The sequence below is a fragment of the Ochotona princeps genome, chromosome 30, assembly GCF_030435755.1.
Source record: "Ochotona princeps isolate mOchPri1 chromosome 30, mOchPri1.hap1, whole genome shotgun sequence".
Taxonomy (NCBI): Eukaryota; Metazoa; Chordata; class Mammalia; order Lagomorpha; family Ochotonidae; genus Ochotona; species Ochotona princeps.
Window position 1 is genome coordinate 6,758,015 of NC_080861.1, and position 22,013 is coordinate 6,780,027.

The 22,013-nt window shown below is 46.3% G+C and overlaps 1 protein-coding gene across 4 annotated transcripts in view; it reads left to right on the forward strand.

The window, feature by feature from the left end:
- Window positions 1–2,004: 2,004 nt before the first annotated feature.
- The window catches only part of PLCL2 (phospholipase C like 2), a 135,010-nt gene continuing 115,001 nt past the window's right edge, over window positions 2,005–22,013 (forward strand). For 3 of the 4 annotated variants that reach the window (XR_009244422.1, XM_058657174.1, XM_058657175.1), the window contains exon 1: window positions 2,140–2,516. Coding sequence is in view for 3 of the 4 variants with exons in the window: in XM_058657174.1 (XP_058513157.1) it covers window positions 2,190–2,516 (327 nt within the window). In the remaining variant the exon portion in view is untranslated. Of the gene's footprint in view, window positions 2,517–22,013 lie in introns of all 4 variants that reach the window. The other variant, XM_004588305.2, reaches the window with a different exon arrangement.

The window sequence follows — 22,013 nt, forward strand, 5'->3', positions numbered from 1 at the left end:
GGACTGGGTCCTCGCACACACAGGGCTGAGGTCTTTGCAGGTGCTTGTTAAAAATATAAAAATTAGAGCACATAAAGAATAAAACCCCCAAATTCTTCTTTCCCTCTCCTAGACCGACTTGTGGGCCAATATGATTGTATGTTTGGTAGAACAGATTAAGTGCTGCGCTGGAATTATTTGAGTTTATCTTTCTGCAAAACCATCACAAAATGGGGGGAAAACCCCCACTATTTTGAAACACAACTAGGAAAGGAAGGAAGGGAAAGGCTGGGAACAAGTGAAATATTAAAACATTGTTGCCGGTCCATGTACAAATATTTGTTAAGTGTGTAGGCCCAGGTTGGCAAGAGATGTGTGATGGAATTACTACAACACACAGAAAATCAGCAGAATTAAAACTCCCCCAAGAGCTGCATGGAAGCATCTTTGTTCCTACAGGGGGATGAGGGGAGCAGTTTGTTCCAACACAGCGCTGACAAAAGCATCATCTTCAGGTTCACTGGCTGCTGTGGACTGGGTCAGGTTCTCCCTCCCGCCAGGGCAGGTGGGAGCGGTACCCCAGGAAACACACCAGTCAGAGCAGAGCAGGGAGGCGGCAGGTGCACAGGGACAGGAGCCTGGTGATGGATAAGTGCTTGGGGCCTAGCTGGAAACCACACAGTGGCGCTTGGGCCCCATCTGGCTCCAGGGATGGAGATTTCCAGGAGGAGGTATTTGTGTGGGGGAGCAATTGCAACTGGCTCTGATTCTTAAGCCACCCTCTCTGAGTGGAGTCTAAAGGACCAGAGAGAGGCTAGGCCGGCTGCCTCCTCCAGGCATCTTGGGGTCCTGCACCACCTCCCCGCTCCCCAAATGAGCCCTAATTAGGTGGCAGCCCTGGTGGTGGGCTCACGAAGGACACTAACAGAGCGATTGCGATGGTAGGCAGAATCAAAGGGCAGGGAGAGACCCTACCATCACCCCTCCTCACCGCACCCAGTATCCCCACAAACGCGGGTGGGAGGTGGGAAGGGGGCGGTGACCATCCACGGTTTAGCAGCCCAAGGGAACGTTAGGTGAAACGGTTCTTGTCCTTGAAATGGGCCTGGCCTGTAGGAAGAATTTTTTTCCCCCCCCCGAGTTGGATGGAAGTGGACCGATCTTGCGTGGACGGGCGTGGAGGGGTGCCACTGCTGAGCCCCGAGGTCCACAGGCCTCAACCTCGGGCCGCCTGGAAACTCGGGAGGAGATGACCCGCAGTGGCAGCCATTCCTGGGACGGCTGGGGAAGCGAGGCGCCGCAGCCGCCGCCTGTCATCGTCGGTTGGGCAACGAGGTCTCCCCCGACAGCCGGGTGGCCCGGCCAACAGCCGCCACGACCTCGAGCAACGACCAGGGCAGCTCGCGGTGGGTCAGCCGACAGCCGGGGAGGGTCCCTGTGGCCTGCAGAGGGCAGCGCCGAGCTCGGGACCGAGACGGCCGGCGGCGGGGTGGGCGTCTGGGTCGCCGGAGGGTCCGGGCAGCTCCTGCCCGCCGGGCGCTTCCTGCAGGCGCCGAGGGCCTCAGGGGGCGAGCTGAGGTGCGTGACGCGCTCGGCACGCGGTGGCCTCTGGGGGATCTTGAGGGCTGAGAGACCCTGGCGTCGCTCTCGGAGCGGCCGGGGCGGCGGGACCCTCGGAGGCGCATCCAGGCGGCCGGGGACGTCGGGGCATCGGAGGTGGGCGCCTCTGTTTTTTTTTTCCCGCGTGGTGGGCTCCCTCAGTCCCGATGGAGAGCGCGGGCACCCCGGTGCGGGCGCCCCGTCCCCTCAGGCTGGGTGCTTCGGTCCCTGAGGCGGGCGCCCGGCCGCGCGCGGTATTTTTGGTGCCCGCCGCCGCCACGCGAGTGTCGGGTGTGTTTTCCTTCCCCAGGTGCCGGGAGCTGACTGACTCGCGTCTCTCTCTCCTCTCCCCTGCAGGAACCTTCCGACCCTTCTGTCACCGCGACTTTAACCGTGCTCTGGACGAGCTCGAAACAAACATCACATCTAAATAAAAAAAAAAAAAAGCAAAAAAAAAAAAAAAAAAAAGCGGAAGAAGCGGCCGAGGCGGCGGCGGCGGCAGCGGGAGGAGGAGGAGAGGAGGAGGAGGAGGGGCCGCGCGCGGCGGCCGAGGCGGCGGCGGGGACGCGGGGACGGGGACGCGGCTTTGTGAGGCGGGTCGCGGGGCGCCCATGGCGGAGTGCGGCCGGGGGGGCGCCGCCGGCGGGGCCCTGCCCACCTCCCCGGGCCCGGCCCTCGGCGCCAAGGGCGCCCTGAAACCCGGAGTCGGAGAAGGCGGCAGCGGGGGAGGGCGCCTCGGCCACGGGCGGGCGCGCTATGACAGCGGCGGGGTTTCCAACGGAGACTGCAGCCTCGGCGTGTCCGGGGACGAAGCCCGGGCCAGCCCCGCCGGGGGATCCCGCAGCGTGGCGCTCGCCCAGACCCCCGGCCCGGCCGCCTGTTCGATCCCCAGGGAGAGCAAACCGGGTGGCCTGCCCCGCCGGAGCAGCATCATCAAGGTAGGTGGGAGACGGGGCGCCCCTCGCCGTTTCCCTGCGCCCTTGGGTTCGGTTACCCTTCTCAGGGCTGGTGGCGGCGGAAGGAAGGGAGGTTGTTGAAGGGGACTGCCACCCCTCCGTTAACAGGAGCCCTGGTGCACGAGTTCCTGGCTTGGCGAGCAGGGCTTGGATGCAGATGGCACTGGGGAAGAGCCGAGAGGTGATCCCTAACGTGCAGGGGAGCCTTGCCCACACATCCCCAGTTGAACTTGGGGCTGTCATCTCTCCCCGGATTGGCCTGGCGTTAGGGCCTGGTACCTACCTGGGTGAGGCGTGTTCTGTGGAGGCTTAGGCTATGAGGTTTCTATTGTATTTCAAAGACCGGGATTATGTGAAATCATTTCTCTTAAAATAAAAAATCCCAGGCTGATGCATAGAGATTATCTAGTCGTTTTCTTGTGAGCTGTATTTTAGTTTGTTGCCTCTTGCAGATGGTTTACACTTAAAGGGTGCCAGGCGCCAGGCCACTCAGTCACATGCAGACATGGAATAGGTTTCTGAATGTAAATGCAGATTTCCGCTTTCTTAGGCTCAAATCTCCCGGAGGTTACAGTTCCGCACGGTTGAATCTTGCCCCTGCCGCAGCAGGCAGGCCTCCAGGGCTGTGGAAGTTCTTTGGGGGCAGTTGGCTTGGTTTTGGAGATCTTTTGCGTGGTGTGATGTCGCCCAAGAAAGGCAGCGATTGTTCTGTGCATTTTGAACTCAAGAAGTGATATTAGAAACTCCTGAGTTTCTGGTGGTTTCATTCTAATAACTACAGTTTGGTCTGCAGTGTAAAAATATGTTTCCTGACATGAAGTGAAAAGAAAGAAAGAAACCAAACCAAACCGAGCAGTTGAGGAGCGAAGGGGAGCAGTCTTAGGCAGGAGCGGTCCTTTGAGCTCGCTCAAGTTTGGAGCAAAGAGGAGAATGTGGCTTTCTGAAAATCAGGGGGCAGTCAAGACAGTGAGCGGGGAAGCCCAGTGCCACGGCTGCACCCGGCTTTCGGTGGCTGAGACGGGATCGGGGGACAGGACATGCCAGCTCGAAGAGTTGGCACAGGGGCTGTGAATTGGGATTGGACCTCCAGAAATCTTCCAATGCTGTGAAAATGCGTGATGGTGTTATCAACTTGGGCAGTCCTCTACTGAAATATGCCACCTTGGTGCTCTGTGTAAGAGGCAGTTGTGAAACTGCATTTCCTTTGTCATCTGTTTGCAGTTAATGTCTGGACAAAGGCGCAACCCAAGGGCTTCCAGACCCAGTGTTTTTGCCACCTGCAGCAGCCCGTGTTGGGTTGAGAGAAGTGAAGCTCCTGCCGCCTTGGCAGCTCTGAGCGACTGGGCTCGTGTTGTACTCTGTAGCTTCTGTTTCCATGGAGGCTGCCTGTAACTGCGTGCTCATCAATTCCATTGGCAGTGAGGTGACATTTCTGTTTTTAGCGGTCACCAGTTATTTGTGGTGATTTTGTATTGTGGTGTGAATGAAATTTGAGGTGAAAAGTCCATAGAAGATACTACCCCGTCTAATTTTATCCCTTTCCCCCAATTGTTTCTGCATCTTAAAACCTTTGTTAGTGTTCATACTGAGATTGGTAGTGTAACATACTGAATTGCAACAGCATCTTTTCATTTGACATTCATGGGTGATAATAAAGATTGTCATTGTTTATCCATATTTGCAATACACATAATTGAAAATGTATTGGTAGATATCATTTGTTGATTAAGACTAGAAGCACTTGGGGAAGTGATTAATTATTTAGAAATCATTGTTTAGGGGACATAGCATTGATGTCTACATTGAATTCTGAATCCTTTAAGGATATTTCATCATATGTCTTCTTCCTGATGAAAGCAGTTGACTTCTGTTGAAAAACCAATTTATTTTTTTAATTTGAGACTCAGGCTAACAGAGAGAGATCCATCTACTGTTTCAGTTCCCAAATGATCCCTATGGCCCTAGCTGTGCCTGTCCAAAGCCAGGAACCAGGAACTTCTTCCGGGTCTCACACATGGGTGCAGGTAGCCAAGTGCCCAGGCCATCTCCTGCTGCTTTCCCAGGTGTATTAGTAGGGAGCTGGATCAGAAGTGGAGCAGCTACCCGTATGGGATGCCAGAGTTGCAGATGGCAGCTTTTCCTGCTAGGCTGGTCCACTTAGCTCCACAATGCCCGGGATGTAATAGGGGCTCAATGAATTGCTTCAATTAAGGGATGATATGAAAGGATAGTTTTCCTAAGGTCTGTGAACTTGTGAAGCAGATGGCCTGGGGTGTAGCAGTCCCACGTCTGGTCTGTCGTTTTGGATGGCCTCTGGAGGCTTGACGGACTCTGTCCTTACCTCTGTTTCCAACTTAGGCTTTCTTAAATTCTCTTGAGAAGTATGGAAATGACATTAAAAGTTGATTAAGCCTGGTTATAGGAAAGCGAGGATGCGTGTTTAAGTAGGTAACCACTTGGTCTGTTTCTCCTTGCATAGTGCTTTCAAGTGTCAAGACTGTAGAAAACCGGTGTGATGTTTTCTGAAGATGTGTCCTTTGAATCAAGGCAATATCACAATAGATCAAAGAATAAAAGGCTTTTTTACTTCAACACCAAGTTTTATAAAGCAAGAAACTACTGCACAGATATTTTTGTCACACAAGTGGCAAAAATTACATTTCGCTTTTGTTGGGAAATAATAAAAAGCTTAAGCAGAGGCAGTCATGAAAGAGCAGTGGTGACGTCTTGGTTTCTTTGTGTACCTTTTAGATTTAAGGAGTGAATGCAGTCAGGTGCTGTGTAGGTAGCAGTGGGAGTGGATTAGCAGACAAGGTGATAATTGGGAACTTAAGGGAATAGCAGGGAGTGCATACTGGCTGAGATGCCAGTATTTACAGGATGGTATTAGTGGAAATGTCAGGCTCATGAGCTGTGCTGCTTTCCTAGCTTCCGTCTTCATTACTGTCTGGACAACCGTCTTGAATGGGCATCCACCATCAAAGGGAGAAATAACTGACTGAATGTGGGAACCAGTAGGCAAGGCAAGGGGATTGTTGCTACGGAGCAGGACATAAGCAGAAAGATACTGGAGGCTGACCAGAGTTGTATTTCTCATTTAAAATCATTTCTTTGGTACTCCATCTGTTTTGTAAATATGGTGGTGAGTAATAAATTGTTATAAAACTCCATTTTCTGCCAGAAGAGATGCATAGATCTGTACTAAAAGAGCTCCATTGCGTGGTAATGGTGTTAATGGAAATTCGGAGAGCGCAGCCTTGTTGAACCCTTGATGAGTACCTTGCGATAATAAATAAATTGTGAAAACCAACACCAGACTTTTGCCCCTTTCGTTAGCTTATTGAAACTAATGTTATACTTTCCAGATTATTCACTGGATTTTTAGGAAAGAAGCCATTATATTTGTCATCCTAAGAAATCTCACAAATGAAGACATCACTTTCATGTTCTCTTTCTGTACTTCATTTCATCAAAATGTTGAATACAGTCTGTTTTGAAACAGTTAATTTGGCTAATTGTTAAGATGCTATTCTTTTTTTTTTTTTTCAATAAATAAGTTCATCTTTTTTTTTTTTTTTTTTTTTTTTTTGCGAATAGGTCCATCATCTAATTCAAGAGTTTCGTCTGAAAATATGAAGTGGCATTTAGGTCTTAGATTTCTTTTATAATTTTAAGAAAAAATGAAATTAAAATGCCTATTAGTTTGTATAATTTTTATTTTTAAAAGTAGCTTTATGTTTTAAAGGTGTTAAAACCTTCTTGATTGAACTATTTATTTTCCTTATCTGGAAGGCAGAGAGATAGGAGAGAGGTTTAGACTAGGAGAGATCCAATCGGATGGTTCTCTCCCTAAATGCCTGCCATATTCAGGGCGTGCCAGGAGCTCCGTTTGGGTCGGCCACGTGGATGGCAAGGATTCCCTGCCTTGAGCTCTCCCTTGTGTCTCCCAGGGTGTGCGTGAAACGGGCATCTGGAAGCAGGAGCAGAACTGGAAGTTCAAGCACTTGTAGAGAGAATGCAGGCTTCTTGAGCAGAACTGTAGTCACCGTGCCAAGTGTGCACCTGCAGCGTTTATTTTATTCAGAGCTGATTAAATACCTTGGTTGACACTTTTAAAAAGTACTGTATGAGTAATGCACAGTAAAATGCATTCTTGCTGTCCAGTTCTGTGCAAACACAGTCAGGGTCACCACCGCAATCAAGATACCAAGCCATTCAGTCGTCCCAAAGGCGCTACTGCACAATTGTACGTTTACCCTCTTCCTCTCCCAGACCATGGCAGCCATTGATCTTCAGTATTTCTTTTTTCATAAGTAGGTAATTACAACCATTCCTTGGTTTTAGAATTTAAAAGCAGTAACAGCAACCATTGTTTATTTAACCCTCCTTATGTGTAATACACAGGCCAACTGCCAGTGTTCTTCCCTGACTTGACCTTGCACCAGCCACAGAAGATTGGAGACAGTCAGGGTTCAAAAGTGGTTAACCACTTGTGAAAGATGTTGGAGTGATATTGCGTGTATGGCTCGGGTAGAGTTGTGCTTCACTGACAGCTCCCCCACCCCCAGCCCCCCGAATCACAATGCTGTTTAAAAGTTTTATGTGATTAAGGGAGGATTGGTGATTTGGGATGCTAGATTTGGAGGGAGGAAAAGAACCTGTATTTCTGCTGGCAGAAGACATTGACAGATCATATCCCAGGCAGTCACCTGTTGGGGCTGCCCAATCAGGACTTCTAGCTTCACGGTGACCAGTGGTCTGACTGTGCTCAAGGTGGCAGCCTCTCTGTTTCTTGGTATTTTGACTATCACTGTCGTAGTATCTTTGAAATGGTGAAATGCTCTCACGGTCCTTGTACTAACGCATCTACCCGTGTTTTTGTGTTGAACTCTCTGACATACAGAAAAAGCAGACTTTTAATATTTTTTGTACACATTTAAGCTAAATAATGAAAGCTTACATGTGTGGATTACGTTGGCCTACAGTTTAAATAAACAAGGCTCCTTGCAGGCAGAAGTTGGGCTGTTTTTTTGTTTTTGTTTGTTTTTTTTTTTTTGGCCAGTTCTGCAGAGGTAAGACACACTTGATAGCCTTTTTAAAGATTAGACCTTAAAAATATCATCTGCTTTTGACTTTAGATATTTTGTTCAGCTGAATGGGGAGAAGTAAAGATAACTGCATGCCCATCAAACTGGTGGGCGTAGCATAAATATTAAACAGTTAGTAAGTAGATCACAAAGTGAGTTTGGCTAGATAGCCTGGATCATTTGGGTTAGAGAAATCTAATGGCTAGTGAGCAACTCCCCACATGCCTGTGTACTGCTGCTGCATGCTTTTCAGACCAAACAGGAGATCCGTTGGAAGAGCAGGGTGTGGGTGCTTGTTTGAGCCCACTCCGAGGGCTTTTGTCATCAAAGTTCAGTTTTCTTTTTTTTTTTTTTAAGATTTATTCAGTTTATTACAAAGTCAGATATACAGAGAGGAGGAGAGACAGGAAGATATTCCGTCCTATGATTCACTCCCCAAGTGAGCCGCAACGGCCAGCGCGCGCCAATCCGAAGCCGGGAACCTGGAATCTCTTCCGGGTCTCCCACGCGGGTGCAGGGTCCCAATGCATTGGGCCGTCCTCTACTGCTTTCCCAGGCCACAAGCAGGGAGCTGGATGGGAAGTGGAGCTGCCGGGATTAGAACCGGCGCCCATATGGGATTCCGGGACGTTCAAGGCGAGGACTTTAGCCGCTAGGCCACGCCGCCGGACCCCAAAGTTCAGTTTTCAGAGGGAATCAGCATATATGAATTTTCATACCTTAACAATTACTTACTCTCCTTTGCTTTTCACTTTCTCTAATTTCCAATCTCTCCCTCAAATAGTTATATTTGATTTATGTTTTTGCCGAATTCAAGTAGAAGACAAAGGGGAAATTGTCTTCTCCTTTGCTGATGTTGGCCATGTGATTTAGTTCCTTAGAATGCGCACTCAAGAGAATTTATACAGTGTCTTCTATAGGTTTTTTGTTGTTGTTGTTCTCCGTAAGGGTCTAAACTAGACTTTTGCTTTTCTTTCTTTATGTTTATGCTATCCATTCAGCGAAATTGGGAAATGTTATTTATAGCCTATATACAAATAGAAACGAAATTCAAACACTCTTGACTGTTCTTTAGGCTTTATCCACACGTAGCCAAGAATAGGCACTTTATCCTTTGCTAGTGCTGAGTTTTGGGAGTCACTCTTTGTCAGCCAGACCTATGGATTAGTCTAGCTACTTTTTTGTTCTGTATTGATGGGATTTAGATATTCCTAGCAATAGACCTCAGCATCTGAAGCTGTTTGTTTGCAGGCTGCCCTTCCAGGCCTTCTTTCCTTATAGAATCGGGAGGATTTTGCTTGGCGCAAGACTGTCGTCAGTCATGATTCCAACTCAAGTCAGAGCCACCAGGGAAATTTTAGTCATATCTGTTTTCCTTGCCTTTGGGTTCTAATTCTGTAGCTTAATTACAGTGTATAATTAATTACATTAAGCTTCTGCAATAGTTATGTAAATGGCCAAGCCTGTGGTGGGGCAGTATTCCTGAGAGCAAGCAGGTGGCTTGGCCCTTAGGCGGCTAGTACTTGGCTACCTGGCGGGGTGATTAGGTAAGATGCTGTGTTGCACTGCAGGTCAGAGGCTGCATTCAGGCTACCTCTTGCATGGCTGGAATATTCAAGAGGCAGAATATGTGATAGGGAAAAGAGGAGTTAGCCTCTTAGATTCTGGCTCCTCTGCACCCTCTCTTGATGGGCTTTGGTGGGCTGCCAAAGCTTGTGTGTCTAGTTGCCCTGTCTCCAAAATGAGTACATTCCCTCTCATAGTGTTGTAGGGAAGCTTAAATGGGATTACGTATGTGAGAGCAGCGTGGAGCATGGAGGAAGCACTTAGTAAGCATCATGTAGTATGTTTTCCTGATCTTGTTTTCCTTTCTCTTCTCTGGAATTTATCCCAACATAAACTGGTTAGCCCAACCCAACCAGATCACCTGCACTGCCACGCCCCTGTGGGGAGGTTCGTCTTTGGAAATAGGCAGAATGGGCCTGGAGAAATTCCTGAGAGATGTCCGGTTTGTGTTCTCAAGAGTGACTTGCTTCAATGCCTTTGTAACTCTGGTACCTTCGAGCAATCATGCAGATATGTACATAGCCATAGTGTGTGCTTAGTGGGCATGGACCTTGTCACAAGCGTCCATGTATCCTGGTTTGCTCAAGAAAGTGAAGATTTGTGTCTTTTGTCCTGACAAAATTCTTAAAAGTGCCTCCTTTCACCCTTAGAGGTTTCTCAGTTTGGGTTATAAATAATATGGTCACCCTAGTTATAATCCTCTTGGTACAAACTTCTTTGCAACCTCTGGTCTGGGAATCTTTGAGACCACCCTGTGTGTCTGCGCGTGGCCTATGTGTTTACACCTGTCTGCTGGGTGGGGGTGCTGTCTTCCTCTCAATCTTTAATGCCTTTTGCACTCAGACACCTCCCAACCAGAATGACCCAGCTAGAATGTTCTTCTGCCTTCCAGCCACACCATGCGCATCTCCACACAGCCCATTTCCTCTGCCTCATAGCAACTGTTGCTATTCACCTTGCATTTACAAAAACATCTAGCGTTAGTTTGCAGAAAGCATGTATGTATGTCCCATGAATGTGTGAGTGAATGGGCCAGTGGACATGAATGATGTAACTGTGGGAGTTTGGTGGCTGGTTTTGACTAGAATGTAAACTCAGTGTGCTGTGTACTTCAGAGAAGAAACTGATTTCATTTACATCATTTTGGAAATAATCAAAGGGAAGGGAAGGAAATGTCTTCATTTATAGTTAGATCCAGGAATTTGGTTGGTTCCAAGATTGTTTTGCGATCTGCTAATATAAATCCGTCCCTTTTACCTCAGTGAGGTGAGTATAGGCCTTTGAAGTTTTGTTTTGGTTTATGTTCTGCTCTCAGAGTTTAACGGGCATGGCAAGAGTATTGTTGTTTGTTAAGGCATTGAAGCCCTTGTATAATCTTTATTTTCCTTAAGTATATGGCTTTTGCTTATTTTTAAGGAGTTAAAATTGCCATTAATATTGGATTAGGAACACATTCACTGCAAGTGCTGTAAAATAATAAAAAGACAATACCTGAGGAGTCTAGGGTTGTAGAGCTGGGATCCTGGAGCTCAGCCTGTTCTGCATACAGTGTTGGAAATTCTGCCTTCTCTTGCAAGAGAAGGACTGAATGAAGAGATCCTTGGACATGGTGTGTGGGCGTCAGCGCCTCGTCTCCCACCAGAACCTGCAGAGATGTTAACGCTTTCTGTGGAGACAAGGGAGCTAGGCTAAGCTAAGACAGCCTAAGATTGAGTCCCAGCGCTTGTGAGGCACAGTCAGCCCTCGGGCCAGCTTTGCCTGTCCCTAAAGACTATTGTTAGGTCTGTTTCATCACCCTCTTCCACTCCATTTTCCAGAACCTATCTTCAACTTTTTCGTATTTCTCCCTTACTTGCTCAACTCATTCTAGTTTCTTAATCTTGGCAGTTTCTACCAGTCCTACAATAAACTACTAAATATTGATTAGAATAATTTTGATTTTTGTGTCCGAATGTTGGACTAAAACTAACCTGTACTTGACAATGTAAAGCCACGGCCATTGCTCTGTCTGACCCACAAGCCACAACTTTGCCCTTTTCCTCGCCACTTTTCTTGGTTGGATTAGAAATATTTTTAACTGCCTAATTTTCCATTTTCAATCTCTTTTGGAATCCTGGAAGGTTAAATAGGTTAATAATTATTAACATTTTGGCTTTTTTTTTTTTTTTTTTTGGTGAGCTGTTTCTGATATTCCCTACCTCTGTTATTCTGGAACTGTCAAAAAGGATATAAATTTAGAGTATGGCAATGCTTAGCTCATGTTACTATGGAATTAATGTTTGGGTATCTTCTTGGAGTATGCTAAATTTATGGAGTTGGGGCTTGTAGATGTTAACATCTCAGAAACCAAGAAGCTGAGTTTAGAAGTGGTTAATAATGTAGACTCATGGGTTTTCAGAATGAGAACAGATAGCATAAAGTTCTTTTAAAGTTAGAGATACACAGGGCTGCTCTGATTAGTACATTTAGCTCCTAGCTATGGTTGAATTAATTTATTTGCATATTAGCATAACAGAGTTGGAAAAAGTTGTTACGTAATTCTGCAGCATGTGGGTATTAATAGAACAAGATGTGGCCTTCCAGATAGCTATTTTTGTAAATGTGTTTTTTTTTTTGCTATAGATAGCTGTATGTGTACAGTGCTACCTGTACGTGCACATGGTCTATGAAGATGCTTTATAGATAGCAGAGATTAAGAGTGAACCAAATTATGTGGGAGATTGCTGACTCCGCATTCCTGCTCACGAGACTGATGGGTAGCAGGTGTGTTCTCTCTACATGAGCGTGTCCAGGAATGGGTGCACTGTGTGTGTGTTTAAATAAGCACTGCTGGAGCAGCCTCGGTTGCCTTTGACCAGTTTGTGTGGCCACAGAGAGATAAATGACATTGTTTGCAACTGTCATTAGAACCACAAGCTCCTTCTGGTTTCCTGCTACCTCTTATTTTTCATCTTCTTTCTAAAGCCTGATATCATGTGCCCATAGAAGATGTCAATTTTCTAATTGTTACAGTGCCTCAATGAAAGAAATAAAGTGAGTTGCTTAAAATTTTGTTTCTGTCAGCCCATCGTAATAGTTGTAATAAATGCTAATAGGTTTGTTTAGATATTTTTAGAGTAGAGCCTGTAGAATTTCTACCAGTTTTAAGGATAGCTTTACCTTTGTTGTATTTAATGGTTTGTTAAAAAAACATCCATGGACTCTTTCAAAGATTTCCCTGGTTTATGCATAAATAATTTTTATGCATGAAGAATAATATTCAAGGTAGAATTTCTATGTCAGCAAATATGTGTTCAGATTTGCAAATGTTATCGAGTGATTTCCCTAACTGATTAAGTCAGTTTACACATTTAGCTGGTTACATGACTTCTAGTTGCTCTAAATGCCCACTCTTTGTTGAGTGTAACTGTTGTGATGGTGTGTGATGTTACCATGTTTTAGCTGAACCTGATTGCTAATGGTATTGAGCACCTTTCATATGTTTCTCAGTAATTTAAATGTTCTCATTTGTAGAAATGTCTGCAAGTTTTTTTCTCATTTAGAAAGTCGGATTTTTTAATTTTTAAGAGATTTATTTGTTTGTATTTGAAAAGCAGACTTACTAGAGAAGGAAAGACAGAGAGAAAGATCTTCCATCTGCCGGTTCACTCCCCAGATGGCTGTAACAGCCAGAGCTGAGCTGATCTGAAGCCAGGAGGCCTCTCTGGGTCTCCCATGTGGATGCAGGGGCCCAAGATCTTAAGCCATCCTCTGCTGTATTCCAAGTCCATAAGCAAGGAGATAGATGGGAAATGGAGCAGCTGGAACACAAACTGTAGCCCATATGGTGGAGGATTAGCTTGTTATGTCATAGTGCTAGCCTGTTTAATTTTTTTGAAGTGGATTTGTGGGACTTCTGTCCATTATCTGAGTTAGTCTTTAGCGTGGTATATATATCTCAAAAATGTTTACTAGTACTCATATGTGACTTATCTTTTAAAAAAATAACTACTTTTTAAAAAAGTTTATATTTTAAATGTATGTCTTTTCATTTGTCTCAAAGGTAGAGAGCCAGAGACAACAGGGCTGAGCCAAGCCTGTGCCGGGCTTGGAATTCAGCCTGGGTCTCCAGGGTGATGGGGCCTCAAGTACTCCAGCTGTGATCACCTGCACCCTTGCAGGATGCGCGTTAGCAGGAAGGTAGCTTTGAAAGTAGAGGTGGGACTCCAACCCAGGCACTAGGAGATGGGCTGAGGGAGTCCCATGCTAAACAACCACCTCCAACAAATGTCTTTTAATAGATAACAATTCTTAATATTAATGATGATCTTAGCAAAAAGACTGAAAAACGATCGTGCTGTAGTTCTGTATCTTCTGTTAGTTACTGTTTTTGTGTCCCATTTACTTACTTTCAGACCCTTTAGATACTCATTTAACTTCAAGAGCCTTTCTTGTTTTATTTTACACATTTGTATGTTCAGTCTGTTTTAATTATTGTGTATAAGACATGTAGGTGTGAGACAGGTTAAGATTTTCTTTTCATACAAATATCCAATTAATTAATTCAGCATTTACCTAAAATGTTGTCTTTCTCCCTGGTGCATCGGTTGTATGTCCTAAATCAAGTGGCGGCCTATGTGTGCCTGTTTCTGGAGGCTCTTTTGTTATGTGAGTGTATTTGTCTAGCGTGGGCTCCTAGCACCCTGCTTGTGTCCTTAGGTACATACCCAACAGAATATGATCAGGTGTCCTGAGAGACGCACGCAAGAGCGCTTGCAGCAGCACTACCTGTAACAGCCCGAAATGAGAAACTACGCTCAAATGCCCATCTCATACAATAGCCCATTGTACCCTGGGTTCTATGAGGAAAAGGTAAAATAGCATGTCACCCAGTGGAATGCTGTAAGAGAAAGGAAGCAGGGAGAACAGAAAGGGCGTATGACTGCTCCCTGTGGTGGTCGAGTCTGTTAGCAGAATATTGAAAGAAAGAAACCAGACACAGAAGAACACGTGTCCTTTTTACTCCATTTACATAGAGTTCCACAGCAGATGAGCTAATCTGGGAAGATGTAACGTCAGTCTGGTGGCGACATGTGGGCCTCATGGAAGGAGGCAGGGCCGTGGGTTTCTGCATTTGTAGTGGTCCTGAGGGGGCATCACTCTGGGAAAGTGCTTCAGCCCAGGTGCCTGGAGTTTTCCTGGAGGTGTATCTTACTGCAGTAGACGAGATGATTTAAACAATTAAATTTAAAGCATTAATCAAATGTGAGTGTTTGCTGGTTCCTTCCCCTGCACACATCAGGGCGGCGCCTTTTGTACTTTGCTGTTGTGGCTTGCCCTGTGAAAGGTGTTAATGCTTCAGGCCTGCTGAGCCCGGCCACAGCCCAGGACTGCCTGCAGTCCAGGGGACTGGTCAGAGGGATACATTTCAGAGCTGGGCCTCGCTGGGAAGCTGGCCACAGTAAGGGGGAACACAGCCATGGCCTTGTCTCACTGTGTAGTCCTGACCATGTGGTGTTGTCATGATTTGTTCAGTGGAGTTTTGACGGTTTTCATCCCTTCAGCTGCCCTCAAAGGTTTAATATTTCAGATTGCTGTTTATACAAAAGCTTTGAGATCCACCCCCTTGTGGGGCACCTGTTCTTTGCGTAACAATGGATAGACACTCTGGTTTCTTTGGTCTCAGTGGCAGTAAACAGACTGAAGCAGGTATCCAAGTCCATAGTGAAAGGGAGAGTCGTGACCTGTGGGCTCCCGGGTGGTCAGGCGGAGTGTGGCCTGTGGGCTCCTGGGTGGTCGGTCAGGGCTTTAGCCCTACCCAACACTTACTTTGTCCCAGGAAGAAGCACCGTCTTTTTTTTTTTTTTTAAAGATTTATTTTTATTACAAAGTCAGATATACAGAGAGGAGGAGAGACAGAGAGGAAGATCCTCCGTCGGATAATTCACTCCCTAAGTGAGCCGCAACGGGCCGGTGTGCGCCGATCTGAAGCCAGGAGCCAGGAACCTCCTCCAGGTCTTCCAGGTCTCCCACGCGGGTGCAGTGTCCCAATGCGTTGGGCCGTCCTCTACTGCTTTCCCAGGCCACAAGCAGGGAGCTGGATGGGAAGTGGAGCTGCCGGGATTAGAACCGGCGTCCATATGGGATCCCGGGACGTTCAAGGCGAGGACTTTAGCTGCTAGGCCACGCCGCCGGGCCTGCAGTGTCTCTTTAGATGGCTTAATTTCGGACACTGTGGAATTAGCTGGGTTCCAAAATGTTGTAATGTGCAGACTCATGAAATCCCAAATGCTGGGGGATTCCTAAAGCGCCCTAGGAAATTTTTACAGCATAGCCGTGGTTAACAACCTCTGTGAAAACTTCCTTCTAAAATTAAGACTTGTTATTTACTAAAAGACACTTGTTGGGGTGGGTGTTTAGTGTGGTGGTTAATGTGTTGGGGTCTGCCGCTGCCCCATTAAACTGTTAGTTGTGAGAGAGGAAGCAGTCCCAGAATCTGGTGGGTCACAGTTGGTGACCCCCTGGCTGAGGGACGGGTGTAGGGGCAGGGTTAACTTGCAGCTGCTCAGTGGAACTTTTGCTTCAAGAAGTGGACCTGCCTCTGCCCCTTCCCCAGCCCCGCCCTTTGAGGGAGATACAATATCCTGATGAAGGAGAACAGTTCCCCTGTAGGATTTGGAGAACAGAGATGTTGTATGTGAAAGTGTCCTGTGTGCTAATCATCGTGCTTTAAAAGTACAGTTTGATCCACGCCAACGTGAAGATGCATGTGTCAATTACCAAACGAGCCCTGGCTCCGTTACTGGAAGCCTTAGTCTGCCTGTATTAATCATCACTGAGGCCCCCACCTGCTAGGTCTGTCTGACCACTCGTGCCTCTCCCTCCCGGTGTCCCCGTGTAGCCTAGGCAGTCTGTACAAGGAGAATGTCCCCGTGAACAAGGGCTTTAAAAAGAACTCGCTTCTAGAGAGGTGATTGGAGTTTTCAGGCTCTGGTGAAATGAGTCCTTTACCACCTTGTCCTCTGGCCTACTCTATGTGTCGTGAAAATGGGGCTTACTCTTGGAATCCTCAGAACTGGCCCTTCCTAGACAGGTGTCTGTCAGGGCCATTTATCCTGGGAGGAGAAGAATCAGCCAAGTGATGGCCCGCCGTCCCAGGCATGGTGGGCTGACAGGCTGGCTTCTAAGCGCTAACCTTTGCAGGAACTGCGCTTTCTGGTGCCGGGACATTTTCCTGTTAACCTCACAGACCCTTGTGGTCAGGAAGAATTATTGTTACACTGCCAGATCCTCTATAAAATACGTTTATTGACTCCAGTGCAGCACCATGAAAATGTCAGTTGTTGCATGTGGGTAACCTTCCCTTGTGGTTTGTGTAGTCTTTCTCCTCAATTTAATTGTGCAGTTAAGTTATAAATAAATCAACTACTCCTGTTTCTTCCTGTAGATCAGGTCTTTTTCCCTTCTGGATTGACCTGTCCTACATAGGTGGCAAGGGAGGGAAGTTTCTTGGTGGGAAGTCTACTCCCTTGGGCTTTCCTGTAGAGGCTGCAGGAGCACATGTTGGTTTGGAAGCAGCGAAGTATTCCTGAGCTCTCCTGGTCTTCACTGTGACTTTCTTGTTAACACAGGTACTTTTAATAGACAGTTTTATTAACCTCCTTCTAAATGAGAAGCCTCGTGGAAGTAGACTCTAATGTTCTTTAGAATATAAAGTCTGTAACGGGGCTGGCATGATGCTGGGGGCAGCATTAACTGACTGATGCTCTGCCTCCAAGCCCGGGCATCCAGTATGGGTGCCAGTTCATTTTATTGCTGCTCTACCTCCCATCCAGCTCCCTGCTTGTGGCCTGGGAAAGCAATGGAGGACGGCCCAAAGCCTTGGAACCCTGCACCCACATGGGAGACCTGGAACAGGCTCCTGGCTCCTGGCTTTGGATCAGCTCAGCTCCAGCTGTTGTGTCCATTTTGGGGAGTGAACTAGCAGATGAAACATCTTTCTCTCTGTTTCTCCTTCTCTCTGTAAATCTGCCTTTCCAGTAGGACTAAATAAATCTTAAAAAAAAAATGTATAAGCATACTTAAGGAGATTTTGTAAATCAAGGAACCACTGGGACTTCCTTTCTCACAGTGTGATTATCCAGGTTTTTTTTTTTTTTTTTTTTTTTTACCCATCTTGACTGGTAGGTAAAAAAGTATTGTGGAAAAATATTTTAAATAGTTAAATGGCTCTCTAATCCCATAGAAGAGCTGCCATTTGTGAGTGCTGTTATGAGAGGCCTGGGGGTGAGAGAAAGTCAGAGAAACCGTGCCCTGTTGGGGGTTCTGCAGGTGCACCTCCTTTGAGGGAGCAGCCTTGGCTCAGGCATTGTGCTACTGTCCTCATGATGACTTTGTGCCAGACAGCAAGTCAGAAAGGGAGACAGATGGCCCAGAATATGCCCCTGAAATAACAGGGAGACAGCTCCTGTCCCCTGGACAGTGCTCAGGGCCCCCATTCGAATGCTTGTCATTCTGGGCCCACTGGAGCTGTATGTTCTACTCTAATATGGCACCTCTTACTTCTTCCACGTCAGGCCTCATATAGAAAATGATGTCACCGTGTAGGTAAACTGAGAAGGATACTCAAGCCAGAGCACTCACCAGCTGTGGCAGGGACCAGTGTCTCAGCAGGCCTGTTGCCTCTGGGTTCCCCAGGGACACCTTTGTGGGGAGGTTGTGCTGTAAAGGTGGTGGAGAGAGAAAGGAGCAGTGCCGTTGGCTCTGAAGTGCTTTGTCGCTTGTGGGATGCCCTCAGACCATGGCCCAGTGTTGTGAGGATTGGCCCAAGACATGCCGGAGTCAGGGCCACTGCCGCAGGAGTTAAACAGGGTGCAGCATCTCCAGTGTGGAAAGAACACGGAAGCATCTGTTTTCTGCAGAGGGCTGATTGTTTTGTGTAGACAGACCTGTTGGTCTAGCAGGGAGGCTGCATTCCCCAGACGCCTGTCTGGTGGTCAGGAGCTGTAAGATGAGCCTCGAAGGCTATCATTGGGGTTGCATCTCCGCTTGGTGGGAATGCATCAAGAGGAATCTATTTTCTCTTCTTTGTGCTGTTAAAATGCATAAATTCTTGTGTGTCAGGCTCTTGTATCTTTTTTTGGGCACCAGGCAAGTACACCTTGTATGACTGATGTGGTTAGAAAAAAAAAACTTACTTAGCTCTTGGGAGGATGTGTTAGTCTGAGTGATTCAGCTTCTCTTGTTTTGTTGTTGATTCAGTTCCTGATATGGGCAAGATCCGTGCTGTGCCTGTAAGTTAGCTGATGAAGCTATTGAACTACCTGGTTTCCCCCTACACCGCTCTCCTGTTTTAAAGGTCTCATTTAATTTTTTCTCATCGCTTACCGACTGTAATTGTAAATGTTGTTTTCAGTGCTGCCTGCTCTACCTTACTTGAATGTCGTGCTTTGGCTCTATGCTTTTATTTTGATTCTCTCTAACTTTGGTTTACTTGCATTCCAAGTGGGAGTGATCGACAGCAGACGCTGTACATCCTCCTGCAACCCTGTGTCTTTATTGATTTTCAGCACCGAGAAATGTGGGCTGGTACAATTATTTTAGTCACTACAAGGATAGAGCCACTAAGGTCTTAATCTCAGCGTCTTCCAGGATTGTTATTGAGGTAGCGGTGTCCATGACGCCAAAGAAAGCAAGCTGCTTTTTTCCCTTCCTTTCTTCCCTCCTTCCCTCTTTCCTTTCTTTCAACCGTAGTAATAGATCCGAAGAATTCAGGAAGTCTGTTAAGGCAGTCAGAATATAAGTACTGTTATTTCTGTATTTTTAGTGTTTTCAGGGAATTTGAAAAGGAAATAAAAAATTAATGGGCACAATTATAAGCTATATACATTTTTGTCAGAGAATGTCAAATTCTGAATGCAATCAAAAATTTTCACCTAGCATATATGTTTACTTTTATAACAATCAATTAAGCACCTTACAGCTCACCATGTACCCTGTAAGTTGAAATAAAGCTATGTGTTGAGTTGTTCATTTTTTAGAATAATTAATTCTGAAGCAAGACGTTAAGATAACATAAAATGGTAGCAGTACTTCATAACCCCCCAGCATTTTATATACATACAGGAAGGTCCATTGGTGCTAATAACACTTTGTATCTGCCTAGTTCTATCATGTGTATAAGCTATTTCTTTTTAAAAAAATGCTTTATTTTTATGTATTTGAAAGAGTTATACAAATACACATACATATATGTGGGGGAGGCAGGGAGAGAGAGAGACAGGGAGAGAGAGGTATCTTCCATATGCTGGTTCACTTCCCAAATGGCTGCACCTACTACGGCTGGGCCTTGCTGAAACCAGGAGTCAGGAGCTCCTCTGGGTCTCCCACATGAGTGCAGGGGCTCAAGCACTTGGGCTGTCTTCTTCTGCTTTCCCTAGCACCGTTAGCTGGGAGCTGGATTTGAAGTGGAGCAGCTGGGCCATGAACCAGCGCCAATATGGGATACTGGCCTCCTGTCACTTCGAATGTGAATTCAGTATGCTCTCACAGGGATGCTGTGTGGTAGACAGAATTGGTGAATTTGTTTTTGTAGATGAAGAAGTTGAGGTGCGTGTGTGTAAAAGCGCACAGGTCACATGAGATTCTGGTTAGGGTGAGCCTTGGATTCAGAACTCCTAGTGCTCCCCTGTGCCACCAGGGCACCCTCTTGCATCCTAGGTCTGGCATTTGGGAAGGTGGTACTTCATTCCTCACCTGTTTCATTAATGAGACACCAGAATAGAAAAACCAGAGTTATCAAAAGGTAGTCTTGGAGCAGCACTCATTTGAAACAGTGAACTGGTTGGCTCATTGAGAAGCCAGAGTTGCATTTCTGCCTTGAAAGAGATGGAAATTTAACACCTTGCTGAGGTTTCTCAGAGTCAAGAGGTATCAGACCTCTGCCAAGTTGAAAAGATGACAACAGCAGCCAGGTCAACTTTTGAACCTGTAGGAAGGAGGTGGAAGAGGAAAGAGGAGATCATTTGGGTCAACTCTCAAGGATGGTATTCAAGGGGAGACTTACCTTTGCATATAAGATCTGGTACAGACATGCCCAGGACGTCCCTAAAGAGTTTTGTTACCTGGAATTTGGGAGAGAGGTGGAAGAGAGAGCTGCTGCAAGAGAGATACAGGACCATCCAGCCCAGGAGCATGCACTTTCTCTCCAGCATTGAAGGAGTCCTGGTCAGACCAGGTGTCTGCTGCCAGCCTTGGCGTAGATGATCCTCTAAGCAGAGGAGGACAGGACGACTTGGTAGAGAAGGGTGATGACAGTGACACTGTAGCCCTTCTCACAGAACTGGAAACTTGAAAAACAAAGAGCTGAACAACAGGCCAGGACAAAAACAAGAACAAGAACAACAGTGGAAGAGAGGATCTGTATGGAAGATGTTCTGAGTGGGAACCCTCTCCTTAATCTCTTTGGCCAACTCCAGCCTCTGGACCACTTCGAATTTAAGACAGTGGGATGATGATGCTGTGTTTTGTAAGGGAACATATCAGTTCTGACATACTGTTGCTATTAAAATTGAACACGTGCATAATTTCTACAGCAAGACCAGGAGCTGGATCGAATTAACTTACTTCTACCGTCTACCCTTCTATTTTTCAGTCTGCTGTGACTGGGAGAGACTTATTCAAGTGTCAGAGTGTTGTCTGCCCCATCCCCAGTCTTGAGAATTCTAATCATCTCATGCCACTCATTGACTTGATTACAAAGGATATGGCTTGTTTGATATAGGGAAGGTATTCCATATTAGGAACTGGAGTGAGTGAGTGACTCAGTGGTCTGACACTCTTGGGACACATGAGAACCTGGTTCGAGTCCCGGCTCTGCTTGTAACCCAGCTTCCTGTTCTTGTGCATCCTGGGAAGCAGCAGGTTTGCTCAAGATGCTCAGTCTCTGCCACTCAAAATGGAGACCCAGATTAATTTTTTGTGTGTGTTTTTATTGCTATTTTCCACAGTCTTGTAGGTATAGGGATTCCCCCATCCACCTCCGTTTCCCTTCCTCCCCAACCTCCCTCCACCGACTCATTTCCTTCCATTTTGTTACAACAGTATAGTCCTTCAGTAACAGTCACCGGTCAAGCATCCTGCTCTTTAAGTGTACCATGGCATTGTAGGTATTGGCAGTGATGGAAAGCTAGTATCTTATCATCAGGGTATGCTTAACAGTTTCATTGGGAGGCCTCCCTTGGACTACAGATGCATACTGCCTCACATCTTCACTTCCCATAGGCTCAGCTTCTGATTCCAGTCTGATCCAGCCCCAGCTGTTAGTAAAATGAAGGGAAAACAAAGTTAGGAGGAGGCATATTTGCCTGCCAAAGAAGAACAATTTTCAAACAAGGAGTGTTCACATGAAGTAGTTACTGTCTTTTCTAAGGTTTAAGTTTTGAATATAATGATCTTTAGGCTGAGTCAGTAGCTTTCATCCTAGGAGCTAAGAACTAGACACATTTTTTTCCCATTTATTTCTTTCCTGTTATTTTGAAATTTATTTCTGTGAATCAGATTCACAGCATTGTCTCACAAGTTTCCTCCCTGCTGTATATCAGGTACTTTAAAATGCATTTCTGTGAATTCAGATTTTTCTGTGAAAAACATTCTGAAAAAACTTCTCTAAAGACAGAGACATTAAGCCATTTTGCCATGGGTGACCATTTGGTGGGATACAGTGACACTGTATGGCCTAGAAGTTGCTTGTTGGGGTGACACGCACGTCATGGAATTAGGTTCAATCCCCTTGGATAGGAACTGAAGCAGGCCTGTCCTGCCCTGTGACCATGGGCCTCTGGCTGCC